The sequence below is a fragment of the Hemicordylus capensis genome, chromosome 1 (assembly GCF_027244095.1).
Source record: "Hemicordylus capensis ecotype Gifberg chromosome 1, rHemCap1.1.pri, whole genome shotgun sequence".
Lineage (NCBI taxonomy): Eukaryota > Metazoa > Chordata > Lepidosauria > Squamata > Cordylidae > Hemicordylus > Hemicordylus capensis.
Window position 1 is genome coordinate 130,528,429 of NC_069657.1, and position 21,668 is coordinate 130,550,096.

General features: G+C 44.3%; 1 protein-coding gene across 18 annotated transcripts in view; it reads right to left on the reverse strand.

Moving 5' to 3' along the window:
- The window catches only part of BRSK2 (BR serine/threonine kinase 2), a 731,324-nt gene that overhangs the window by 158,823 nt on the left and 550,833 nt on the right, over positions 1 to 21,668 (reverse strand). For all 18 annotated transcript variants that reach the window (XM_053285865.1, XM_053285871.1, XM_053285864.1 and 15 more), the window contains one exon: positions 8,088 to 8,228. In XM_053285865.1, the coding sequence (XP_053141840.1) occupies positions 8,088 to 8,228 (141 nt within the window). The remainder of the gene's footprint in view (positions 1 to 8,087; positions 8,229 to 21,668) is intronic.

Consider the following 21,668-nt stretch of genomic DNA (forward strand, 5'->3'; position numbering starts at 1 on the left):
AAGAGACAACCTCCAGATTTTCTAAGAGACTTTATAACATCTGGAAGCATACGACATACTCAGGCTTAGTGGCTAACTATCTATGCGGCAGAATAATCCCTGACAGGAAATTGAGGTTTCAGGTAGTCTACCCTGGCCTCACAGGACTATATAGTATATTGTATATTCATTTAAATGGGGAGGAGGAGTTGGAGGAGTTTGGGGATGTTATCCCACCTTAGAAAAGGGAATGTGGTAATAGTTGTATATACTTCACGGCCACTAGGTGGCACTGTGTGGTGAGAAGGGGAAGGTTTGGAAAGAGAATCAGTTTCTGTTTCAGCTCAACATGGTGTGCAGGCTCTTTTTGCTACCTCCCAAACCACGAATGTCACCTAGGCATGAATTTGACTAAAATGCTAATCAGATAAAGTTTCTGGTGTCCAAGTATTGAAAATGTAATCCAGGACTATATGGCTTGTGCTGTATTTGACAAATTGCAGAAGACCTTTACCACCCGCTTGACTCCAGTAGAGTATCCCAACGGTCCCTGGGAAAAACATGCTCTGGATATAATGCGGCTTTTTGATAACCGACCCACAAAGCAAAGCTTTGTTATAGTGGTGGTGGATTACTATTCCACGTGGCCAGAAATTTCATTTGCTGACAAAATTACTACAAACAAGGCAATCCAATTCCTGGCTGCAGTTTTTGCCAGAGAAGGTCTTCCTAAAGAACTAGACTGAGCTTACCACCACTGAAATGGAGCAATGCTTGCATAACCGTGGGATAAAACACAAGACTCCTTCCTTGTACCATCCTCAAGGAAATGGCTTAATGGAAAGAATAAACAGATTAGTGAAAGAAAGTTACAACTGGCTACTACGCAACAACAACCCTGGAAAGAGGCAATCCATGGAACTCAATTTGCTAACTGAACAACTCCACATTCTATTACTGGAAAATCACCGTTTGAACTGATGAAAGGACATAAATCAACCACCAAACTTACCGAATAGCAACAACTGATAGGGCTTTCCATGCCATCTCAATCTGAGGAGGCAGAGATTTGTGATCGAGTAAGGAGAAAACTATACCAGGATATACATGAGAAACCTATACACAGGACAAGAAACCACAGTCCAGATGGAACATGGTGAAACAGACTGGTTCCAGATCAGCAAAGGAGTAAGACAAGGCTGTATACTTTCTCCTTCTTTATTCAGTTTATATGCTAAACATATACTGAGAGAAGCTGGACTGGAAGAAGATGAGCATGGTTTTAAAGTTGGAGGACGAAACATCAATAACCTGCGCTACGCTGATGACACCACTCTGATAGCTGAGAATGCAGATAATCTGCAAGCTTTATTAATGAAAGTCAAGGAACACAGTGAAAAAATGGGACTACAACTAAATTTAAAGAAGACTCAACTAATGACAACAGATACAGCAACCAGCCTCAGAACTGACAATGAAGACACTGAAGTGGTGGATAGCTTCTGCCTTTTAGGATTGACCATCAACAGTCAAGGATCCAGCAGTCAAGAAATACGCCGCAGACTAGCACTTGGTAGGGTTGCAATGAAGGCCTTGGAAAGGATATTTAGATGCTGTGACGTGTCTATACCTACAAAGATTAGAAGCAATGGCTTTGCCCATGACACTCTATGGATGTGAAAGCTGGACTTTGAAGAAGCAATACAGAAAAAACATTGATGCTCTTGAACTTTGGCGCTGGAGAAGACTTTTGAGGATACCATGGACAGCCAGGAAAACAAACAAATGGATCATAGAATAGATCAATCCAGAATTTTCACTTGAGGCACAAATGACCAGGCTCAAACTATCACACTTCAGACACATAATGTGAAGACCCAACTCCCTTGAGAAATCCATAATGCTGGGGAAAGTTGAAGGAAAGGAAAGAAGAGGATGACCAGCAGCAAGGTGGATGGACTCGATTACATCAGCAATGAATGCACCACTGAGAGACCTTAAAGGCCAAGTTGAAGACAGATCATTCTGGAGAGAATCTATCTATGTGGTCGCTAAGAGTCAACACCAACTTGACAGCATTCAACCAAACAACCAACCAAACAACCAATCAATCAAGGAGAAGCAACAAAAATACAAATTGTATATGGATCAGAAACAGGTGGTAAAACACCTAACATTTCAGGTGGGGGGATTTTGTTCGAGTATGGCTGCCTTATAAAGTGAGAAAGGGCTGTTCCTGATAGTCTGGACCAAAACAAATAATCAAAATCCAAAGAAGCTCTGTCTTATTGGATGGTGGAAAGAAATGGGACAGTTCAAGACTTTTCAGCATGCATACTATGAGAAAAGAGGGGTCTGATTTCCAGAAAGGAACTGGAGAGGACTTCAATCTTGCCTCCAGTTTTGACCTCACAGAGGAAACTGATGAAAGTGATGAATAATCCTCTGTACAAGAAAATCACTAACAGCTCCTGTGCCAGTGAACCCAAGAGTTAGGAGAAGCATGTGCATCAGGAAACCACCTAAAAGACGTAAAGACTTTGTCACTGAATTTTAAATTCATTCAATTCTGGTTGTTCTGAAGGGGAGGGATGTGTTGTATTCTATCTAGTAATCTTTTATGATTCCTTGTTGAGAAGTTTGTCCCAGTGGCAATCTTGTAGAGAATGTGTGTGTGGGGGGTGGGTGGGTGGGGGCGGAGTCAGAAGGGAGGGAAAGGAGAAGGAGAATATGGAATTGTTTCTGAGTAAACCCTTAGTTAAATCTACATAAAATTACTCTGTATTTATGAGGGAAGCAACTATAAAACATCCTTGCTGTTCCTTGCAGACACCTCATGCTGTTTAGAGTTTCTACTTCTGTCAGAAGAGGAAATGCAGCTCTGCCAGGCTCTAACAACACCATTTCCAAGTGACTCAGCACTGCTATCTACAGTGTTCTTCATTCCCAGAGTGACCAAAGATGGAACTGAAGCACTTCCAGGCTCACCCCACCACCAACATTTACAGGCCTGAATGACTTGGCAGTTTCCCCACAGCAAATGCTCCCATGCTGCAGCTGAGGCTCACCAAACTGGGAGTTTATCTCCAACAATGGCCAGTGTTTCAATAGTAGCTCCTAATTTTGAGTGCCTGGCCTGACATGCTATAAAGAAGATTGATTTCCAGTCAGTTAACAGCCAATGTTCAATCTGATCCTTTAATTTTCATTCTGAAGCCTTTGGAGGCTACTTTCATATAGCCAAAATTAGCCTTTGATCCACAGTACAGCACTGGGCTGCCAGCCTGTTCTCTGTCCAGTCACTATCTTGACAAGGTAGTTAATAAACTTGCATGTTGCAAATCTGGCTCTTTGTTGGCAGAATACAAGTCCAGTTTTTCTCCCTGGATGCTTTAAACTAAGTACTGGCCAAGTCTCCTTTGGCACTGCAATAAGTCACAGGACTAAATTCATCATGGGCTTCACTTGCTATTAGTTCTATTTCCTGTGAACCATACCTCATTTGGGAATGATAGATGGGGCAATTTATGAGTCATCTCACCCTTTCATACAATGCCCTGTGTAAGGTGTAAAGTAGGGAGGGCCTCAGCCAAACAGCACAGTCAAGCAGGCCAGGGGTCAGGTGGCAGCATGGGTGGACAAAGAGCCAGAGGCAGAGGGTGTGGTCAACTCTATGGCTAGTAAATGGGTTCTAGAGCAGCCAGACAAGAGGGTGAAGCACAGTAAGGGGAGCCAGAAGTTGGTTCGCACTTTCTCTAGTGATGAGACACTCAGCCCAGAGGAGGTCTTATATAGGGCCAGCAGGAGCCCTGTCGGCTCCCCAAGTCACATGATTCTTCCAAGGTCAGCTGGCTGCGGTTTCCCTTCCTGTCATTGTGAGAGGGTGTTGTGGAACAGCAAGGTTCAGGCCAGCCAGTACTTCTCCCTGTGAGCTGCCTCAGAGTAAGGCAATGGAGTCCTGTCACCAGAGTTCCTGGGTCAAGACCCCTGGCACCTTACAGACGTACATAGATTCTGATATTATTTTGAGATGCCCACTTGTACTTTGGATAGAAAAAAAGGGAGAGTATATCATATTTCCACATTTTAAATTTGCCCATGAGGTAAATACAATCTGCTCCCCATTATACAAACACACATTCTCTCTCACTCTCTCAGGTGGTAGGAACAGCATTTTTAAGGGAGTTTAAAATGACTTGAGAAAAGCATCCCATTCCATGGTATACACACATTTATTTCATCCCATTGTCACTTCTGGTCAAACAGATTTTTCAGATTTTTGAAATACAAACCCCTGTAAATTCTTTTTATTGGGGTGGAAGAGTGAACAATGATTCCTTTTTCAAACTTCTTTCAGTTCTCAGAAAGAAACTTGTCTCCAGACTATTTTGCACTCATGAGTGATGCTGCTTTTACCTTATGGGGGGAAAAACACCAGTTAAGCATTTGGAACTCCATTCCTGGTTGCCAAGGTCCACACAGATGGGGTGCCAAGGCCAGATCAAAAGAGCTGTGGGGCCAAAGAAATAAGAAGTGCTATATAAAGTGTTGAGAGTCTGATATATTTAACATGACTTTCGAACAAATTAAAAATCTGGTGTGTTATTCCTCAACTGGCCTGTTCCTTCAGCAGACAAAAGTGATTTTTGAATGTAGACTAAAATCAGAAGCATCTAATCTATGCACTCTCTGGGGAAAAGCTTTCACATTATCAAAGCCTGGATTCCATCCTAGGCCATCAGTAAATACAAAACTGAGGGAAGAGAACATAATGGGGGCCTAGAGCCATTTCGGAAGGGCGGTATATAAATCAAATAAATAAATAAAATAATAAATAGAGAGATTTCCTCAGATTTCTCTGGCTTGCCTACTTCTAGAAGAAGTATAAGAACAGTAGAAAGAACAAGAAGAAAGCATAAGAACAAACACAAAACTATCAATCTATTCTATAGGTAGGTAACAAGCAACCATGTTCTGTCATTAGCCAAAGGAGAAGCCTTCGTTTTCAGCATGGTCATGACTGGATAACCCAGCTGATTAGATGATTTGTCATCTTGTAGCCCCTTGTCAGGACAAGGTTAAACTTCATCATTTTAAAAAGCACATTATAGTGCCCCCCATGAAGCTAATCCCTCCCCACCCTATGTTTGATGTCTCAGATTCAAACATCACCACCACCATCCTGGAGGCTGTAAAGATCACAAATAGTGATTACAGAATAATGCTAATAATTAACTTCTTAAACAGGGTCCCCCCCTCCCTTTCCAACTCCATTATTATAAAATGGGATAGCCTTCCTTGAAAATGCAGTTCTGCACAAACAAACTTATGGACCGATGAGTGAGCACAGCAGATCACAGGAATAAGAGTAAAGTTCCAGCTCAACGCCTGCATGAATGCACAATCGGCTAGGTTGGTCAGAATGGAAGTTTAAATCCTGGGCTCAAATCCATGGTCAACATGAACTCACTGAAGAGCTTTGGGCATGTCACACTCTCTCAGCCACAATTATCTGTCTGTAAAATGGAATACTCATGATCTACCCCATAAGGTTGAGGTGAAGAAGGTTGCAGGTTTTAACTTTCTAAAGGTTAAAGATTTTGGAACACTATGCATATCAAAAGTACATCAGATATGATATAAAAATGGTTATGTTAGGGCAAGAGGACATGGAAACATAATTAGGATATTTATTTATTTCCAGAAGTGGTGAGGAGAGAGAAGCCTGGCCTGCAGTGGGACCTGACTCAGGTCTCCCAAGTCATAGACCATCACTCTTCCAGTAGACCAGACCATCTCACATGCTAAGCATCCTCTAAAAGCATAACACAATGGAGTCTGCCAAGCAAAACAAACAGCAGCCTATTAAAATAAGGCACTTTTGATCATGTAAGCAATAACCTGCAGGCCCTTTGTTAACTGTGAAACTGCAAGTGTCTGCCGGACTGATGAATTACCAGTCCAAAGGACTTATGAGTTTGGTCATATAGTTTAATAAGGAAAAATCTCTTGGCCTGATCCAATGGCTACCAAAGTAAGTGGGACTCTCTCCATTAATTTTAATGAGTTTCAGATTGGGCCCTCAAGCTGTTATTGATTTCTGTCAGCTCTCCCTTGTGCTCTGTTGACTGTTATAAACCCATATGTGCTACTTGCCTATTTTCTCTGGACTTGGCATTCAATCTACCCCATATTCTGTCACCACTCTTGTAACTTAGTGCAACTCAATATTTGTATGGTGGTGGTTCACAATGCATGCAACTGTCTCTAGACTGTCAGGCTACATACTTGCCATATTAGGGGTGGGGGGAAACTGTTCAAAAATAATCAAGAAAATATCTTTATTTTAATATCTTTATTGCATCAGAAAAGTTCTGGCCAGTGCCCTGCTAGGCTCTCTCGTATGATTTTCTTGGTCAACCCGCCCCCACCCCTTCTGTCCTTTTATTCCCTCTCCGCAGAAATCTCATGGAGAAATGTACAACTATACAACAATCACACTGCAGATTTATGCAAATGTGTAAGCAGCTCTACCAAAACACAAACCTAGTGGAAAATAATTTTCTTATGGAACAGAACAAGGCATGAGAGGAAAATAAACAGAAGGCACAGAGACAGATCTGTCAGTCCGGCCCACACAGGAAAGCCATGATGGTCAAGGATGGGGCTAGGTTTTCTGTCACTACTCATTATAATATCATTTTAAGTCTAGAAAAAAAATCTCTTATGTTCAATTTCATTTTGAAGCACACAAAGAGAGCTTCCAGAGATACCTTCAGAGATGCTCAAATTTAAAATTAAAGAATACAGGCTATTGCTGCAATCTTATGCACCCCTTACTTGGGACTAAGACCAACTGTGCCCTCTTACTTGGGATAAGACCCACTGGATTCATTTGGACATCAGATTCAACTCAATAGTGATCTGTAGACCAGCTTTACATCTTCTCTATATTTTTGCTTCCTTCCCTTTCAAAAGGGAGGTATAAAAATTGTCTGTAAGATAAAGAGGCTCTCCTCTTTGTTATGGATATAACAGGACTGGAGTCAGTCAAGCAAAAAGGATCTCTGTAATCACTGAACATTTATTAAGAGGTAGCAACACAGTGGTAATGCTGTGCACACTCTTCATCTAACTATAGTCTTAGCCTATCAGACTGAAGACAACTGACTGCCATCTGTACTGAGAAACATCCATACATCAATCATATAAATCACAGCCCTCAACCAATAAAAGTTTAGGAAATAGCATTACTTGGAAATAAGTGTGCAGTTATGGGTCAGTAGCTGTACAGAATCTTGCATTCCAATTGGTGGCAACTGCCCCCCTGCCCCTCAGTTTTGGTGTAATATAAAATTACACAAACGTTAAAGCAGTAAGTGGAAACTGGTTCAATTTTAAACATGGCCTATAAGTTACAAGTTACACTCAAGAGTTAAATCATCCAAGTGAGTTAATAAGTTTCAATAACAGACTGATAAAGAAAATTACTCCCTACCGGAAAGGAAATTAAAGGCAACAGTGATTCAAATGCCCAGAAGGGGTCTAGGCAAAGCTGCCAAACACCAGAAGATTTTCTATAACCCAAGGATGCCATAAAATGAGCTTGTTGAATTGGTAATTGTCCCAGGTTTCTTCAGGGACTAGGCTCAATATGACACATATTATTCTTATTTATTGGCAAGTACCCCCAAGACCCTTATAAATTAAGACACTGGTCCCACTGGGCTTTGCTTTTCCTAGTTAAAGTGTTCACTGTAAATGAATGTGACAGTAGGTGCTTCTTTCTCTTTAAGCGCACTTTGGGGGGAAAAGGTCTAGCATACAACAGCAGACAGATATGATCCACTCCATATACTGCATATTCCAGAATGTAACCAAGAAAGGCCATAGACAGCCTTCAGCATAAACTTGTGTATAATTAGCACACTAAGGAGGTAATAAGGGCTGGCTGCTGCATACACACAATAGAATGGATTCCTAATTCTGTCCATGGACTAGTTCATGGCCTGTAAAAAACCCAAGAGCTTTCAAGAATTTACAAGTAGATCTGCTGCATCATAAGCATCACAAGTTATATGCAACATGCTATAAATTGCTGTACTCACCATATAGAATGACTATGACAAAAATCTAAAGCAGAGATGATTTGTCGGAAAAACTTTCTAGCTTCTTTTGGCGTTAATCTTCCCTTCTTTACAAGATAGTCAAAGAGCTCTCCACCAGACACATGTTCTAGCACCAAATACCTAAAACAGAGAGGAAACACATCTTTGTTTATACACAATCAGACACATATATAACAACACACATCTTCAGAAGGACAGGCTTCCTCCATAACCAATTAGTAACTTTGTCGACACTCTAGAGATTACAAAGCAAGAAAATCTGAAAAACTAATGCACTTGCACATATTTAGGTGGGCTGTAAACAATTGAATTCCTAGAGTTCCCAGATCTTCTACAAAACAGACTCTCTCTGTCTCTCTCTTTTTTTTTTAAAGTTTCAAGACAGGGTGACTTCATTGCTTTCAACATCATTTTGATTGATTTCCAAGGTTTGGAAAGAAATTCAGCTAAAAAGGCCATGAAAAGTAATCGAGATATGATCTTCTAAAGTGGCATTGCTGGCTGTAATACTGATACACATTTGAACTCCATTTGCAGTGACATCACATTTTTGCATGAAATTCCCTGTGGAAACCAAGTTTCAGGGGGAAAATATACCAGAATAAACAACAGTAATGTAGAAGTTACATAAAAAGTTGACAGGACTTCTGCATAACTATTCTTTAATCTGGTACATTGCAAATTCATTGACTCAATCCAATAGGGCTTACTCCTAGTTAAGTGTGCAGCATCAGAGTGCATTTTTCCCACTTTACTTACTTTTATCTGATTTTTCTTAATCCAGTATGAAATTTGAAGCCCCTTATAAGAGGGGTTCAAAGAAAACCATTCTTATGTAACAATGAATTTATGAAATTGCGTTATAACTGAGTTAGATCATTGGTCCATCGAGACCATCAATGCACAACTCAAGTGCCCTGGTGGGTTGGAACCAATTATGACTTTGTGTGTGTGTGTGTGTGTGTGTGTGTGTGTGTGTGTGTAGGGGGGCGAAGTCAATTTTCAGTACATTAATTATTACATTAAAATTAATTATTAAAATATCAATGAAAGCAAGGAATAGAGTGTTGGAGTCAGGGGGAAAGGTGAGGGGAAAGAGCGATGAGGGATGGTGTCAGTGTGGCCCTACCCCAGGGGTGGGGCCAGCAAGGCAGGTGGGACACAACTGGGTCTCAAGTGGCCAACTATACTGAGTTGCTGCTGCTCATCAGTGGGGCAGACCAAGAGCTCTTCATAGCTCCTGCTGTTACCGTCTGCAGGATATTCCTCCCTGCAAGCTGGTTAAAAGAAGGTCTCCCTGACCAGATCAGATCTCCAGGCCTTCTATTGTGCAGGCTTGATCTAGCCCAGGCCTGCTCAACTTCGGCCCTCCTGCAGATGTTGGCCTACAATTCCCATAATTCCTGGGTATTGGCTGCTGTGGCTGAGAATTATGGCAGTTGTAGTCCAAAAAACAGCTGGGGGGCCTAAGTTGAGCAAGCCTGATCTAGCCTAATAATGACAGGTAGCAGCTCTCCAAGGTCTATTCCTTTGTAACTTTCAGGACTGAATGTAGGACCTTAATGTATACAAATCATTTGCTCTACCACTGACCTATGTTCCTTCACCAGGAACATTGTCCCACCTCTAAATCATTACTTCACTATTTATTTTATTTCCTTTAACAATTTATGTTTCACCTTTCTACAATACAGCACCCAAAGGGGTGCATCTTAAAAGGGAAAAACACAACCCAATTAAAAAACAAGTACAAAAAGTCATATAAGGCTGTGTTCGCACAGTCATGGCAATCCTGGTGAAAGAGTTAAGCAGGATTGCTAAAGCCTGCAGAGTGGGTTGTAAGGACAAAGGGACTATCTGGTTTTGGTTATCTATTCTGGTTAAATGCAGTTTATCCACAGTGGTTTGACCAGGACTGCCTAGGAAATCTGCCTTCTTACAGCCAGTGCCACAGGGCTCAGCAATCCTGGTTAACTCTTTCAGCAGGATCGGTGCAATGGTGAGAATGCAGTCTAAAAGATTGCAAAAACAAAGCATAACATTAAGACATAAAAGACTCATCAGTGCCTGCCATGCCCCAAGCGAGCTTCCTGTAGTTTAGTCCCCTCCTGTGGCCTCAGAGTACGGCCTGGACTGTGGAGTTTTGCCAGTGTCCCGGACCTCCCTGTTGCTTCACAGGCAGGTCCAAGGGTGTCTGCTGCCACTTGCCTCCTTTTAGGAGTCACCAGGCTCCTTCCTGTAGCAACCCTCCTCCTTGACTGGACCCTCATCATAGGCTGGACCAGTCTTACATAGCCCCTGACACCAGGGGCGGCTCCAGGATGAAATTACAGGGGGTGCAACAGGAATACCCCCCCCCCAATATAAAAATGCTGCGGCTTGGATTTTCTCTCTCTTGCAAATGCACTATGCCAGGGGTGCCAAACTCAAATCTGATGAGAAGGCCAGAATGGTTTCCGATAAACCTCTGGGGAGCCGCACATAGTATTATGCCACCTTCTGCCCACATCACACCACTTTCTGTCTTCCTCTTTCCCCACTTCTCTCATTCACTTTCTCCCCCGCCCCTGCCCCTGCCCCTGTGCCTTGCCCTGCCATTTAAATTGTTGGATATGGAGTTCCAGTGCATCAACCTTTTTGCACTAACTATCCTAATGACCACTAGGGGCATTGGGAGCAGAGATAGTGAGTAAGGGTCTCCTTACCTGTCCCTGCTTGCCTCTACTCTATGACCCTTGATAGGACTCCTCAAGCATTTCTTGTGAGAGTCAGATTCCCTTCCTTTCCTCTTAGAGTAGTTCTGTAGATTAGGGTTAGGTCTTTCCTATCCAAAGTGTACTTCACCAATAAATCTACTTAGTATTTAGTTCTACAAGAATTTCCATGTGTCTTCTCTAAATAGCTGCAACAACTAAACTCTGCATTCTACTCTGTAACTGGTGTGGGTAGCTTCTTTAGTGCTCTGCTAATTAGTCGGAATAAAAATTACAACCCCCAACATAAATTAGCTGAATGCTCTACTTCTTACACCCACTCAGAGGAATATTGAATCTTTTAAAAATTATTTTTAGAAGAAATTCTGAACATACCTGCCAATACCAGATTTTGCATACATAATCCTGCCACTCTCCCCTCTTCCTCTCCCCCTTACAGAGGTGTTGCTAGGTACTTTAAAGATCCAGGGCTTGGGGCTACAGGGCCTGCCTGGGGCCCACAGCCTCCTCACATTTTGATAATTAAACCCTTTCATACTTTCTAAAGGTATCCAACATTCTCCACACACTGTTTAGAACCAGTGTGGTGTAGTGATTAGGGTGTTAAGACTAGGACTGGGGGACTTGGCATTCCCCAATCAGTCATGAAACCCACTGCAGGACTTTAGGTGACACACACACACACACACACACACACACACACACACACACACACACACACACACACACTCTCTCTCTCTCTCTCTCTCTCTCTCTCTCTCTCTCTCTCTCCTCCAAACCTGCCTCACAGGATTGTTGGGAGAATAAAAGTGGGGAGGAAGATCAGGTACACTACCCTGAACTCTTTGGAGAAAGAACAGGATATGTGACATAATGAAATATATGTGTCTAAAACATATACATATTTATATTGACTTTTAGCCACATGCACTCACCACCACCTGGGGATAATCTCTCCCCTTAAGTGCATGGCTTGGAAGTGCTGTCTGTAGGTTTCTTCTGTTATTTCATAACGGTCCAAAATGGCCTGTTTTACTGTCTTTTAGTCATTTAATTTGCGGGCGGGGAGCACAGACAACCTGTGTGGGGCCCGTCAGGTAGGGTCCTAACATGGTTACCCACTGGGGTCAGGACCATTGGGCCACCTCTGCCATCCTTTCACATGTTACCAAAAATGCCTCCACATCATCTTCTGCAGTTAGCTTCGTCAGCTGGAACAAGAACGGATTAGGGTGGTTTGCTCCCTCCTTGGCTGTGCCTGTTGCGGGAGTTAGGCATGGGTCCAGTCTTTCACAGATGCCCCTCACCAAGTCCAACTGAGCTGTTTGTTGCTGCTGCATCAGCTCCCTTGTAAAGTTGGCCTGCTGTTCCACTAGCCATTGGCTGAACTGGGTCAGATCCATGCTCAGCGGTGTTTTGCAGGCTATGTATGAGCTTTCTGTCTGACCAGGGCCATCACAGAGAGTCCTATACCCTCTGTTCTGCACCAAATGGTCTTGTGGGCCCCAACAACCACCCACCCACCGTCAAAAATGTAAGGCTGGAGATACTTCCTTGTAGTAGGGATGTGTGAACCAGAACACTATGGAAGCCCATAGTTCAGTGCGACGGCCATTTGCTCATGCACAGCAGCCACAATTTTGTCTGCAGTGCTGATCTACAGAGGCCCAAACAGGCCAAAAAACTGGCCAGAATGGCTGGAGGCAATGTTTTCTTCCATATGCTGTTCCTGCTGTGGGTGACAAAGATGCTAGGTTTGTAATTTTCTGAACGTTTATGTTTGAAATCTGTGTGAAGGATGGTATATGTACATATAAAGTGAGTAGCATTGTTTCTAGGGATGTGCAAAACGATTCGGGTACAAAATGATTTGTGCCCAAATCTGACCTATTCAGGTGATTTGTAGACAAAATAAAATAACCCCTGTCCTCAATTTCCCAGATTTGGGTACAAAACAAATAACCCCAGATTTGGACCCAAAAAATTCAGAGATTTAGACCTCCATTTTGTGGCCAAAGGTCTTGTGAGACCTTGTGATCTCATGAGAGCTGCCCCCCCCATGTGTCATGGACTATATGAGACCAGACCAGCCTATGATAAGGGGCCAGTCAAGGAGGACTGCCATGGGAAGGAGCCCAGTGACTCCTAAAAGGGGGCAAGGGGTAGCAGACACGCATGGACCTGCCTACGAAGCAACAGGCAGACCCGGGACACTGGCAAATGCCCCACAGCCCAGGCCGAATCTCTGAGGCCATGGTCAGGAGTGGGGGCTAAGCTACAGGAAGCCCAGTTGGGGCAAGACTTATGGTGCTGAAACCCAGGAGCTCTGTGGAGTACAAGGTAGGGGTGTGCACGGAACTGGCTAGCCCAGTTCGGTTTGAGTCCAAAGTGGACTCAAACCTGACCAGAACAGCTCGGTCCGGCACCCCTCAACTCTCCCCCCAATTCAGTTTGTTCTGGGGTGGGGTTCACGAATCCCCCCCTGTAATTTTTTTAACCTTTTCTCCCCTCCGGGACAGTTCTTTGGGGCAGCGGGGGGCATGTCTGTGGAGGTTCAACATTTTCATAAATGATGTGGAGGGCATGGTAGAGGAAGTAGGGAGTGATTAATTCGTTAGGGCTAGTCTTTTCTAGGCTTTGATTTCTGGCTGGCTAGTGGTTTGTTTTTGACAGGGCAGTTGGAGTGGGGGATTAGCTGCAGGTGAGCCACACAGTTTGTGGGAGGGGCCACATTGCTGAGGTGAATCAGTTTTGAAGCAGCTCTTGAGAAGACAAGGCTGAGACCTTGAGAAGACAAGGCTTAGCCTGCTTAATTGCCCCCCCCCATGAGGTTAGCAGAGCGAGCGCTTCGCTAACCTGATTTAGTTGATTGTGAGTTGCCACAGTGTGGCTCTATGCCATGGCGACTCATGAGTAGACCCCTGACCAGGAGGTAAAAATAAGCTTCCCAGCCTCAGGAGTCCCCCCACAATGCCCCATGCACTCTGATGGGGCATTCTTAGACTTCTGGGGGCCCCCGATCCCCACCGCCCCTACCGGCTCCATGACGGAGCTCGTAGTCGTGTGGGCAGCCAATCTGGCTGCCCAGGGCTAGCCTGATTATTGTCTGTGGGGAGAGCGGGCTTGACCCGCTCTCCCCGCAGAACCGTATTAGGCTCTACACACCAATCGTGTGTAACAAGCAAATATACAGAGTTTGTTTACTTGAAAGCAAGGTCTTAGCTGCAGTTCTCAGCTAGGTAAAGGTTTTAAGCTCTGTCTAGTGAGCTTACAGCCAATAAAGCCAGTTATTAAGATAGAATGCAAGTAGGGGAGGGGATACTTCCCAATGTATTGTACGGAGTGTGGTATGTATGACTATCTGCTTGAGTGGCAGAAGTTGTGGGTGTGCGCTCAGTGCAAAAAGCTCCTGGCTCTCAGGGAATAAGTTTGTCCCCTCAAAAGCAAGGAGGCTCACCTGGAGAAGCTCAGGGACACACACACACACACACACACACACACACACACACACACAGAGATAAGTTTATTCGGTCATTGACCAGCAAAAGGGAGACAGAGAGGTATGTGGGTGAGATCCTCAGGGACGTGATAGAGGCATCTCACTCCCAGGCTGACAGCTCCTCTGCTATCACGGAGAAAGAAGGTCTCAGGGAAGGAGGACATCAGTCTGAGGAAAAGGGGAATGCTCCTTTAGAAGGGACCCTTCCTTGGGTTATGCAACCATATCCTCTTGCACAGAGAATACTCCTCCAGGGTCTGGGGGCCTCCTAGTAGTGGGTAATTTGATTTTTAAGAGCATAGAAAGATGGTTTCGTGACCTGCATGTAGGCCACACAGTGACTTGCCTGCCTGATGCAAAGGTTGTGGATATAATACAGCATCTAGGGATGCTGTTATGCAGTGCTGGGGAGGAGTCAGTTTTCAGGGTGCATGTTGGCACAAACCAAGTTGGGAAATGCAGTCGGGAGGTCCTGGAAACCAAATTGAGACTAGGGATGTGCACGGATCCACTGTAGGGAGGCTCAAAGGTGGCAGGGGCCTCCCTTTAAGAGTGGGTGGTGCACTTACCCCTCCTGCCGCTTTTCCCCACCAGCATCCATGTTTCTTAATGCCCATCAGAGCAGCAGTGTACCTCAGTCACCCCGTTGCCCTCATCTTCTTGATATGACCAGAAGTCACAGGCGTGCATGTGTGTGTGACATGCACGCCCCTGTGCTGACGTGCGCAGGTGCATCAGCGACTTCCAGTCATATCCGGAAGACGAGGGCAATGGGGCTGCAGGGAGGTATGCTGCTGCCCCAATGGGCATTAAGAAACACGGACACTGGTGGGTCTCTTAAAGGGAGACTCCGGCCACCTTCGAACCAGTTTGGAGGCCCATAAAGTTTGGAGGACCATAAAGGGCCTCCAAACCGGATCTGGGCACATCCCTAATTGAGGCTGTTAGGGAGCATATTGAAGTCTAGGATCTCCAGGGTAGCGTTCTCTGAAGTGCTACCTGTTTCATGTGCAGGGCCAGCAAAACAGGCAGAGCTGAGGGGTCTCAATGTATGGCTGAGACAGTGGTGCTAGGAGAAGGGGTTTAGATTTGTTAGGCACTGGGATACATTTTGGGGGTAAGCAAAGCCTGTACAAAAGGGGCGGGCTCTACATGTACCAAGATGGAACCAGACTGCTGCCGCTTAAAGTTAAAAAAAAAAAATACACCTCACAGAGCAGCTTTTAAAATGATGCCTGGGGGGTTATCAACATGAACTGGGCGGTAACTGATTCTGCAAGCAAAATCCCCCAAAGTGTAAGGGTAAAAACATTTCAGATAAACCAGAAGGGGACAGAGTACAACCAGGAGTAGAGCAGATGGAAACACATGACAGCTGGTAAAATAGGTCAAATGATGGTAAGGGGGATATACACGTGCCAACACCAGGTGAGGGACTCGGCATATAAGTGTCAATATAGGTGAGATCCAAAGATAATTTTGATCTCCCTGTTCTAGATGGGGTCACACTTTCTCAAAAGCAACAGGTTCAGAGTCTGGGAGTACTTCTGGATCCACACCTCTCCCTGATTTCTCAGGTTGAGATGGTGGCCAGAGGGGCTTTCTATCAGCTTCGGATGATACTCCAGCTGCATCCATTTCTAGAGATTAACAACCTCAAAACAGTGGTACATATGTTGGTAACCTCTAGACTTGACTTATGCAATGCACTCTATGTGGAGCTGCCTTTGTACGTAGTCCAGAAGCTTCAGTTGGTACAGAATGCGGTGGCCAAGTTGGTCTCTGGGTCATCTTGGAGAGATCATATCACTCCTTTGCTGACAGAGTTACACTGGGCTGCCAATTGGCTTCCAGGCAAAATACAAAGTGCAAGTTATAACTTATAAAGCCCTAAATGGCTTAGGCCTTGGGTATCTAAGAGAATGTCTTCTTCATTATGAGCCCCACCGCCCATTGAGGTCGTCCGGAGAGATCTGTCTCCAGTTGCCACCAGCTTGGCTGGTGGCCACAAGGAGATGGACTTTCTCGGTTGCCACCCCAAGATTGTTGAATGTGCTCCCTACTGAGATACGATCCTCCCCATCTCTGACAATTTTTAAAAAGCATTTGAAAACCCACCTCTTCACCCAAGCTTTTTCAGTTCTTTAAAATGTTAAGGTTTTAATTTGAGGGTGATTTTAAAATTGTTTTAAGTTTTTGTATACATTTTAACTTGTTTTATGTATTGTTAACCACCCAGAGATGAAAGTTTGGGGCAGTGTACAAATTTGATAAATAAATAAATATATTCCAACACCAGAAGTCTCCGAGCCAAGATGGGTGAGCTAGGTGCAGGGTTGCTAATGGAAACATAAATATTGTGGGTATAACAGAAAGCTGGTGGAACGGTGAGAACCAGTGGGACACTTATTTGTGGGTACAAACTCTACAGAAAGGACAGGGAGGGGTGGTTGGGGGTGGAGTAGCACTATATATTAAAACAAGGAAAGAATTCAACAAGCTAGAAAACCTAGGAAGACCGAGTCCTCTGCAGAATAATTATGGGTGATAGTATGAGGACTGAAAGGAAATATGTTACTGGGTGTCAACAGGCATAGGAACATACGAAGCTGCCATATACTGAGTCAGACCATTGGTCTATCTAGCTCTGTATTGTCTTCACAGACTGGCAGCGGCTTCTCCAAGGTTGCAGGCAGGAAATCTCTCTCAGCCCTATCTTGGAGATGCTGCCAGGGAGGGAACTTGGAACCTTCTGTTATTCCCAGAGCAGCTTCATCCCCTAAGAGGAATATCTTACAGTGCTCACACTTCTAATCTCCCATTTATATACAACCAGGGTGGGCCCTGCTTAGCTAAGGGGATGCTTAGTCATGCTTGCTACCACAAGATCAGCATGTGCATGAAGGTGATCCAGTTGATTAGTATACCTGGACTTCAAAGAAGTTTTTGCCAAAGTTCCCCACCAAAGGCTCATGAGTAAACCTAGCAGTCATGGGGTAAGGGAAAAAGTTCATATGTGGATTGGTAACCGGTTGAAGGACAAGAAACAGAGGGTAGGAATAAATTGACAGTTTTAACAATGGAGGAAAGTAAGAAGTGGGGTCCTCCAAGGATCTGTTCTGGGACTACGTGCTCTAACTTCTTCATAAATCACCTAATTGTGGTAAGAAGCAAAGTGGCCAAATTTACAGATGACACTAAACTATTTATGGTAGTGAAATCCAAAACAGATTGTGAGGAGCTCAAAAGGACCTCTCCAAACTAGAGGAGTGGGCACTACAAAATGGCAAATGCAGTTCAATGTAAGCAAGTGTAAAATGATGCATATTTGGGCAAAAAAACCCCCAACTTCACATATATATTGATGGGGTCTAAGCTATCAGTGACTGACCAGAAGAGAGATCTTGGGTTTGTGGTAAACAGCTCATTGAAAGTGTTGACTCAGTATGTGGCAGCTACAAAAAAGGCAAATTCCATGCTAGGGATCATTATGAAGGAGAATGAAAATAAAAATTCTAGTATTATAATGCCCTTATGCAAATCTATGGTGTGGCCACATTTGAAGTATGTGTGCAGTTCTGGTCACCATTAGGGGTGTGCATGGAACTGGCTGGCCCGGTTCAGCTCGAGTCCAAACCGGACCTAAACCGGACCTGTTCAGTTCAGCACCCCCTCAACCCTCCTCGGTTTGGTTGGGTCTGGGGTTTCTCCCCCAGTGAATCCCCCCCCCATTTTTTTAACCACTTACCTCCTCTAGATGACTTCCTCTAGGTGGTGGGTGGGTGTGTCCTGCGGGGGTTCCCCCCCCACCAGGCCTCCTTGCCACCCTAACCCAGGCCACACAGAGGTACATTACGCAGGCGCAGTGGCCTCCAAAATGGTCGCCGTGCCGGCCTCCAAAATGGCCATCATGCCAGTGGGGGACCTGAAGATAGGGCTGAGAGAGACTCCTGCCTGTAACCTTGGAGAAGCTGATGCCAGTCTGTGTAAACCATACTGAGCCAAATGGACCAATGGTCTGACTCAGTATAACGCAGCTTCCTATGTTCTTCCTAAGACACCCCAAGTAGCACTGTAGTGTTTGTGTGTGATATACATACATAGATACATACATCATACATACATACCTCCCTCCATGGTCCCTTCCAATTCTAAAATGCTATGAATCTATGAAAAGGCAATGGTTGGGAGTGGAGGGAAGGGGAAACAGAAAGGTGGGTGAGAGGTTCATGGGTGAGGGGAGAGGAGGAGGGAGAAAGAAGGGCAAAGGGCTCCCCCCCCACACACACAGTTTGTTGTGGGTTCTCTTTTGTTCCTATTATTGTCTTTGGAATGGCTTCTTAAACATGGGCAAAACTCACTAATGATTAACCACAAATCCACCATGATGAGATGAGAAATCCATTGAGGAAAACCATGGGGGGAAACTACATCAGGGTACGGTTCAGAGCTTAAAGGAAATGAGATTCTATAGGGAAAGAAGCAAGGTGCTCAATATGACAAATGGTTTCAACTTTCAAAGAAAAGTGGAAAAATGCTATGAAGCAATTTGAAGTGATTCTTCCAAAAGATGTTTTATTTATTTTGGTCTATCTGCTTTGTCACTTTTCTGTCTGTGTCCCAAACTCACCTCCTCTCCTAATCACAAAGCTTCTGACCTCAAACGCTCTCTAGGTATCGCATCAGGAAGACTAGCAGCTGTGATAAGCAGCAAAGATAGACATTATTTCTCGCTTGGAACTCTAAGCTGATCTTAAAGGCACAGAAATCTGTAAAGACACTGCAGTCTTGTGACGGCTAAACTGTGTACGGTACTGCCAAACTCTCTAGAGGCATAGAGAAGGAGGAGATGTCTGGAAGGAGCAGACTGCAAAGACAGCTTCATTCCGTTTTCACACTGTACTTCTCAAATTCTAGAGCAGGGCTGCACAACTTCGTCCCTCCTGCAGGTGTTGGACTACTACTCCCATCCTCCCTGCCTATTGGCCACTGTGGCTAAGGATGATGGGAACTGTACTTCAAAAAGTCTATAGGAGGGCCGAGATTGAGCAGCCCTGTTCAAGAGAGTTCCCGGAGAGTCTTTAGTTCCCAACAGACATATCAGGAAACAAGATAACTCTCCTCTTCTTGGTTTATGTAAGATTCATAAGAGAGCCAGCATGGTGTAGTGGTTAGAGTGCTGGAATAGGACCGGGGAGATCCAAGTTCAAATCCCCATTCAGCCATAATACTAGCTGGGTGACTCTGGGCCAGTCACTTCTATCTCAGCCTAACCTACTTCACAGGGTTGTTGTGAAAGAGAAACTCAAGTATGTAGTACACCGCTCTGGGCTCCTTGGAGGAAGAGCGGGATAAAAATGTAATAATAATAATAATAATAATAATAATAATAATAATAATAATAGCTTCCTCTTTTTATAAGCTTCGGAAGAATACAACAATGAACTCTGAACAACTATTAGTGGAGTGGGACTGCCCATGAGTCCTCATGATGTGTGGAGCCTTCCAGTGCCACAGGATTCCTGAGGTATGTGGCCTGTCCTCTTCCTTCATCCCATAGCAAATCAGCAATAGCAGACATGTATTTATTTACTAAAATGGAATCCCGGGTTAATGATTAGCAACAGACCTGAAGTTCCTGTTCAAAAGTATCAGAAAATATTTGACAAAGATTGGCTGTGACACTCAAAACTTCATTATCTGTGATGGCATCAACTTATTTGTTCTATATACTATATTAGGTAACACTAGATGCAGGGGCGTAACTATCATAGGGCAAGGGGAGACAGTTGTCTGGGGGCCCACTGCCTTGGGGGGCCACCCAGAGGCAAGTCACATGACTGACTCCCCCAGCTGCGCACCCGCCTGGGCTTCTTTCAGTTGTATTCATCCTCCATCCACAATTTACAAAACCTTAAAAAAAATAATTTAGCATGATCTTCTATTGTGGCACATAGGTGTATGTATATACACACACACACACCATCATCTAGTCAGGGGTGTAGCAAGGTTGTAGTGGGCCCAGAGAGAAGATTTTAATCCCCACCCCCCACTGAAGCTCAGCTCAAGAAGAAAATAAATCATTCATACACACACACACACACACACACACACACACACACACACACACACTGCTTTTTGTTACCACTATTTAGCCTCATTTAAGATTTATTTTCTTCATGAGCTGAGCTTCAGTGGGGGTGGGGGTGTTAAAATCTTGTCTCTGGGCCCACTCCAACCTTGCTATGCCCCTGACTAGATGGTAGTTCCATTTGCCTTTGGCAAGTCCCTTAGCTCAGGTCAGAGTGTAATCACACATGACTCCAACACCAGTGATTACTTGCATGTGTGAAACCATACCCTTACACAGCGAGTTCACATATTTAGCTGAAAGTCACTGAGTGATGAGAGCTCAGTTAATTTACCAGCATGTGTGAATCAGTTCTTATCTATAAAATGGGAAGTATGGCCTACCTCCCAGGCTCAAGAATGAACAAAACAAACTAGAAAACATCAAAACACTATACAAATGGATACTAAGCGATACCATATATAGTTTTAAAAGAATTATTCTCACAGCAACTTGCCTAGTTGCTTAGAGTAAGAACTAACTTCATGCAACCAGGAAGGGAAGCTTTAGCTAACTGAAAGAGGAAACAGAGACTGACATCCAGATGAATGAAATGTTGGTGCAGTGAACATAAAGCACAGGCTACAGGGGAGGGGCAATTTCCATCAACCCCCCTTTCCTTTTGAAGCCCACTGTGACTCCTAAAAATATGTCACTGATGGTAGTGCAGTCCACAGGGGACATATTTTCAGGAGTCACAGTGGGTTGCAAAAGGAAGGGAAGATCAGGTAAAATTGCCCCTCTCCCATAGCGTGTGCTATGTGCTCACTGCACCAGCACCTCATTAGTCTGAATGTCAGACTTTCTTCTTTTCTAGCCATCAATCTGCCACAAGTAACTAATGTAGGCATCTATGGACAGGCTGGCTAGTAAACATCTTCTGTGGGCTAATAGGAACAGTGGAAACTGCCAAATACTGAGTCAGATCACTGGTCTATCTAGCTCAATATTGTCTTCACAGACTGGCAGCGGCTTCTCCAAGGTTGACGACAGGAATCTCTCTCAGCCCTATCTTGGAGAAGCCAGGGAGCGAATTTGAAACCTTCTGCTCTTCCCAGAGCAGTGGCTCCATCCCTTAAGGGAGATATCTTACAGTGCTCACACTTCTAGTCTCCCATTCGTATGCAACCAGGACAGACCCTGCTTAGCTAAGGGGACAAGTCATGCTTTCTACCACAAGACCAGCTCTCCTCTCAAAAGAGCTTTGGGGTGTGCTT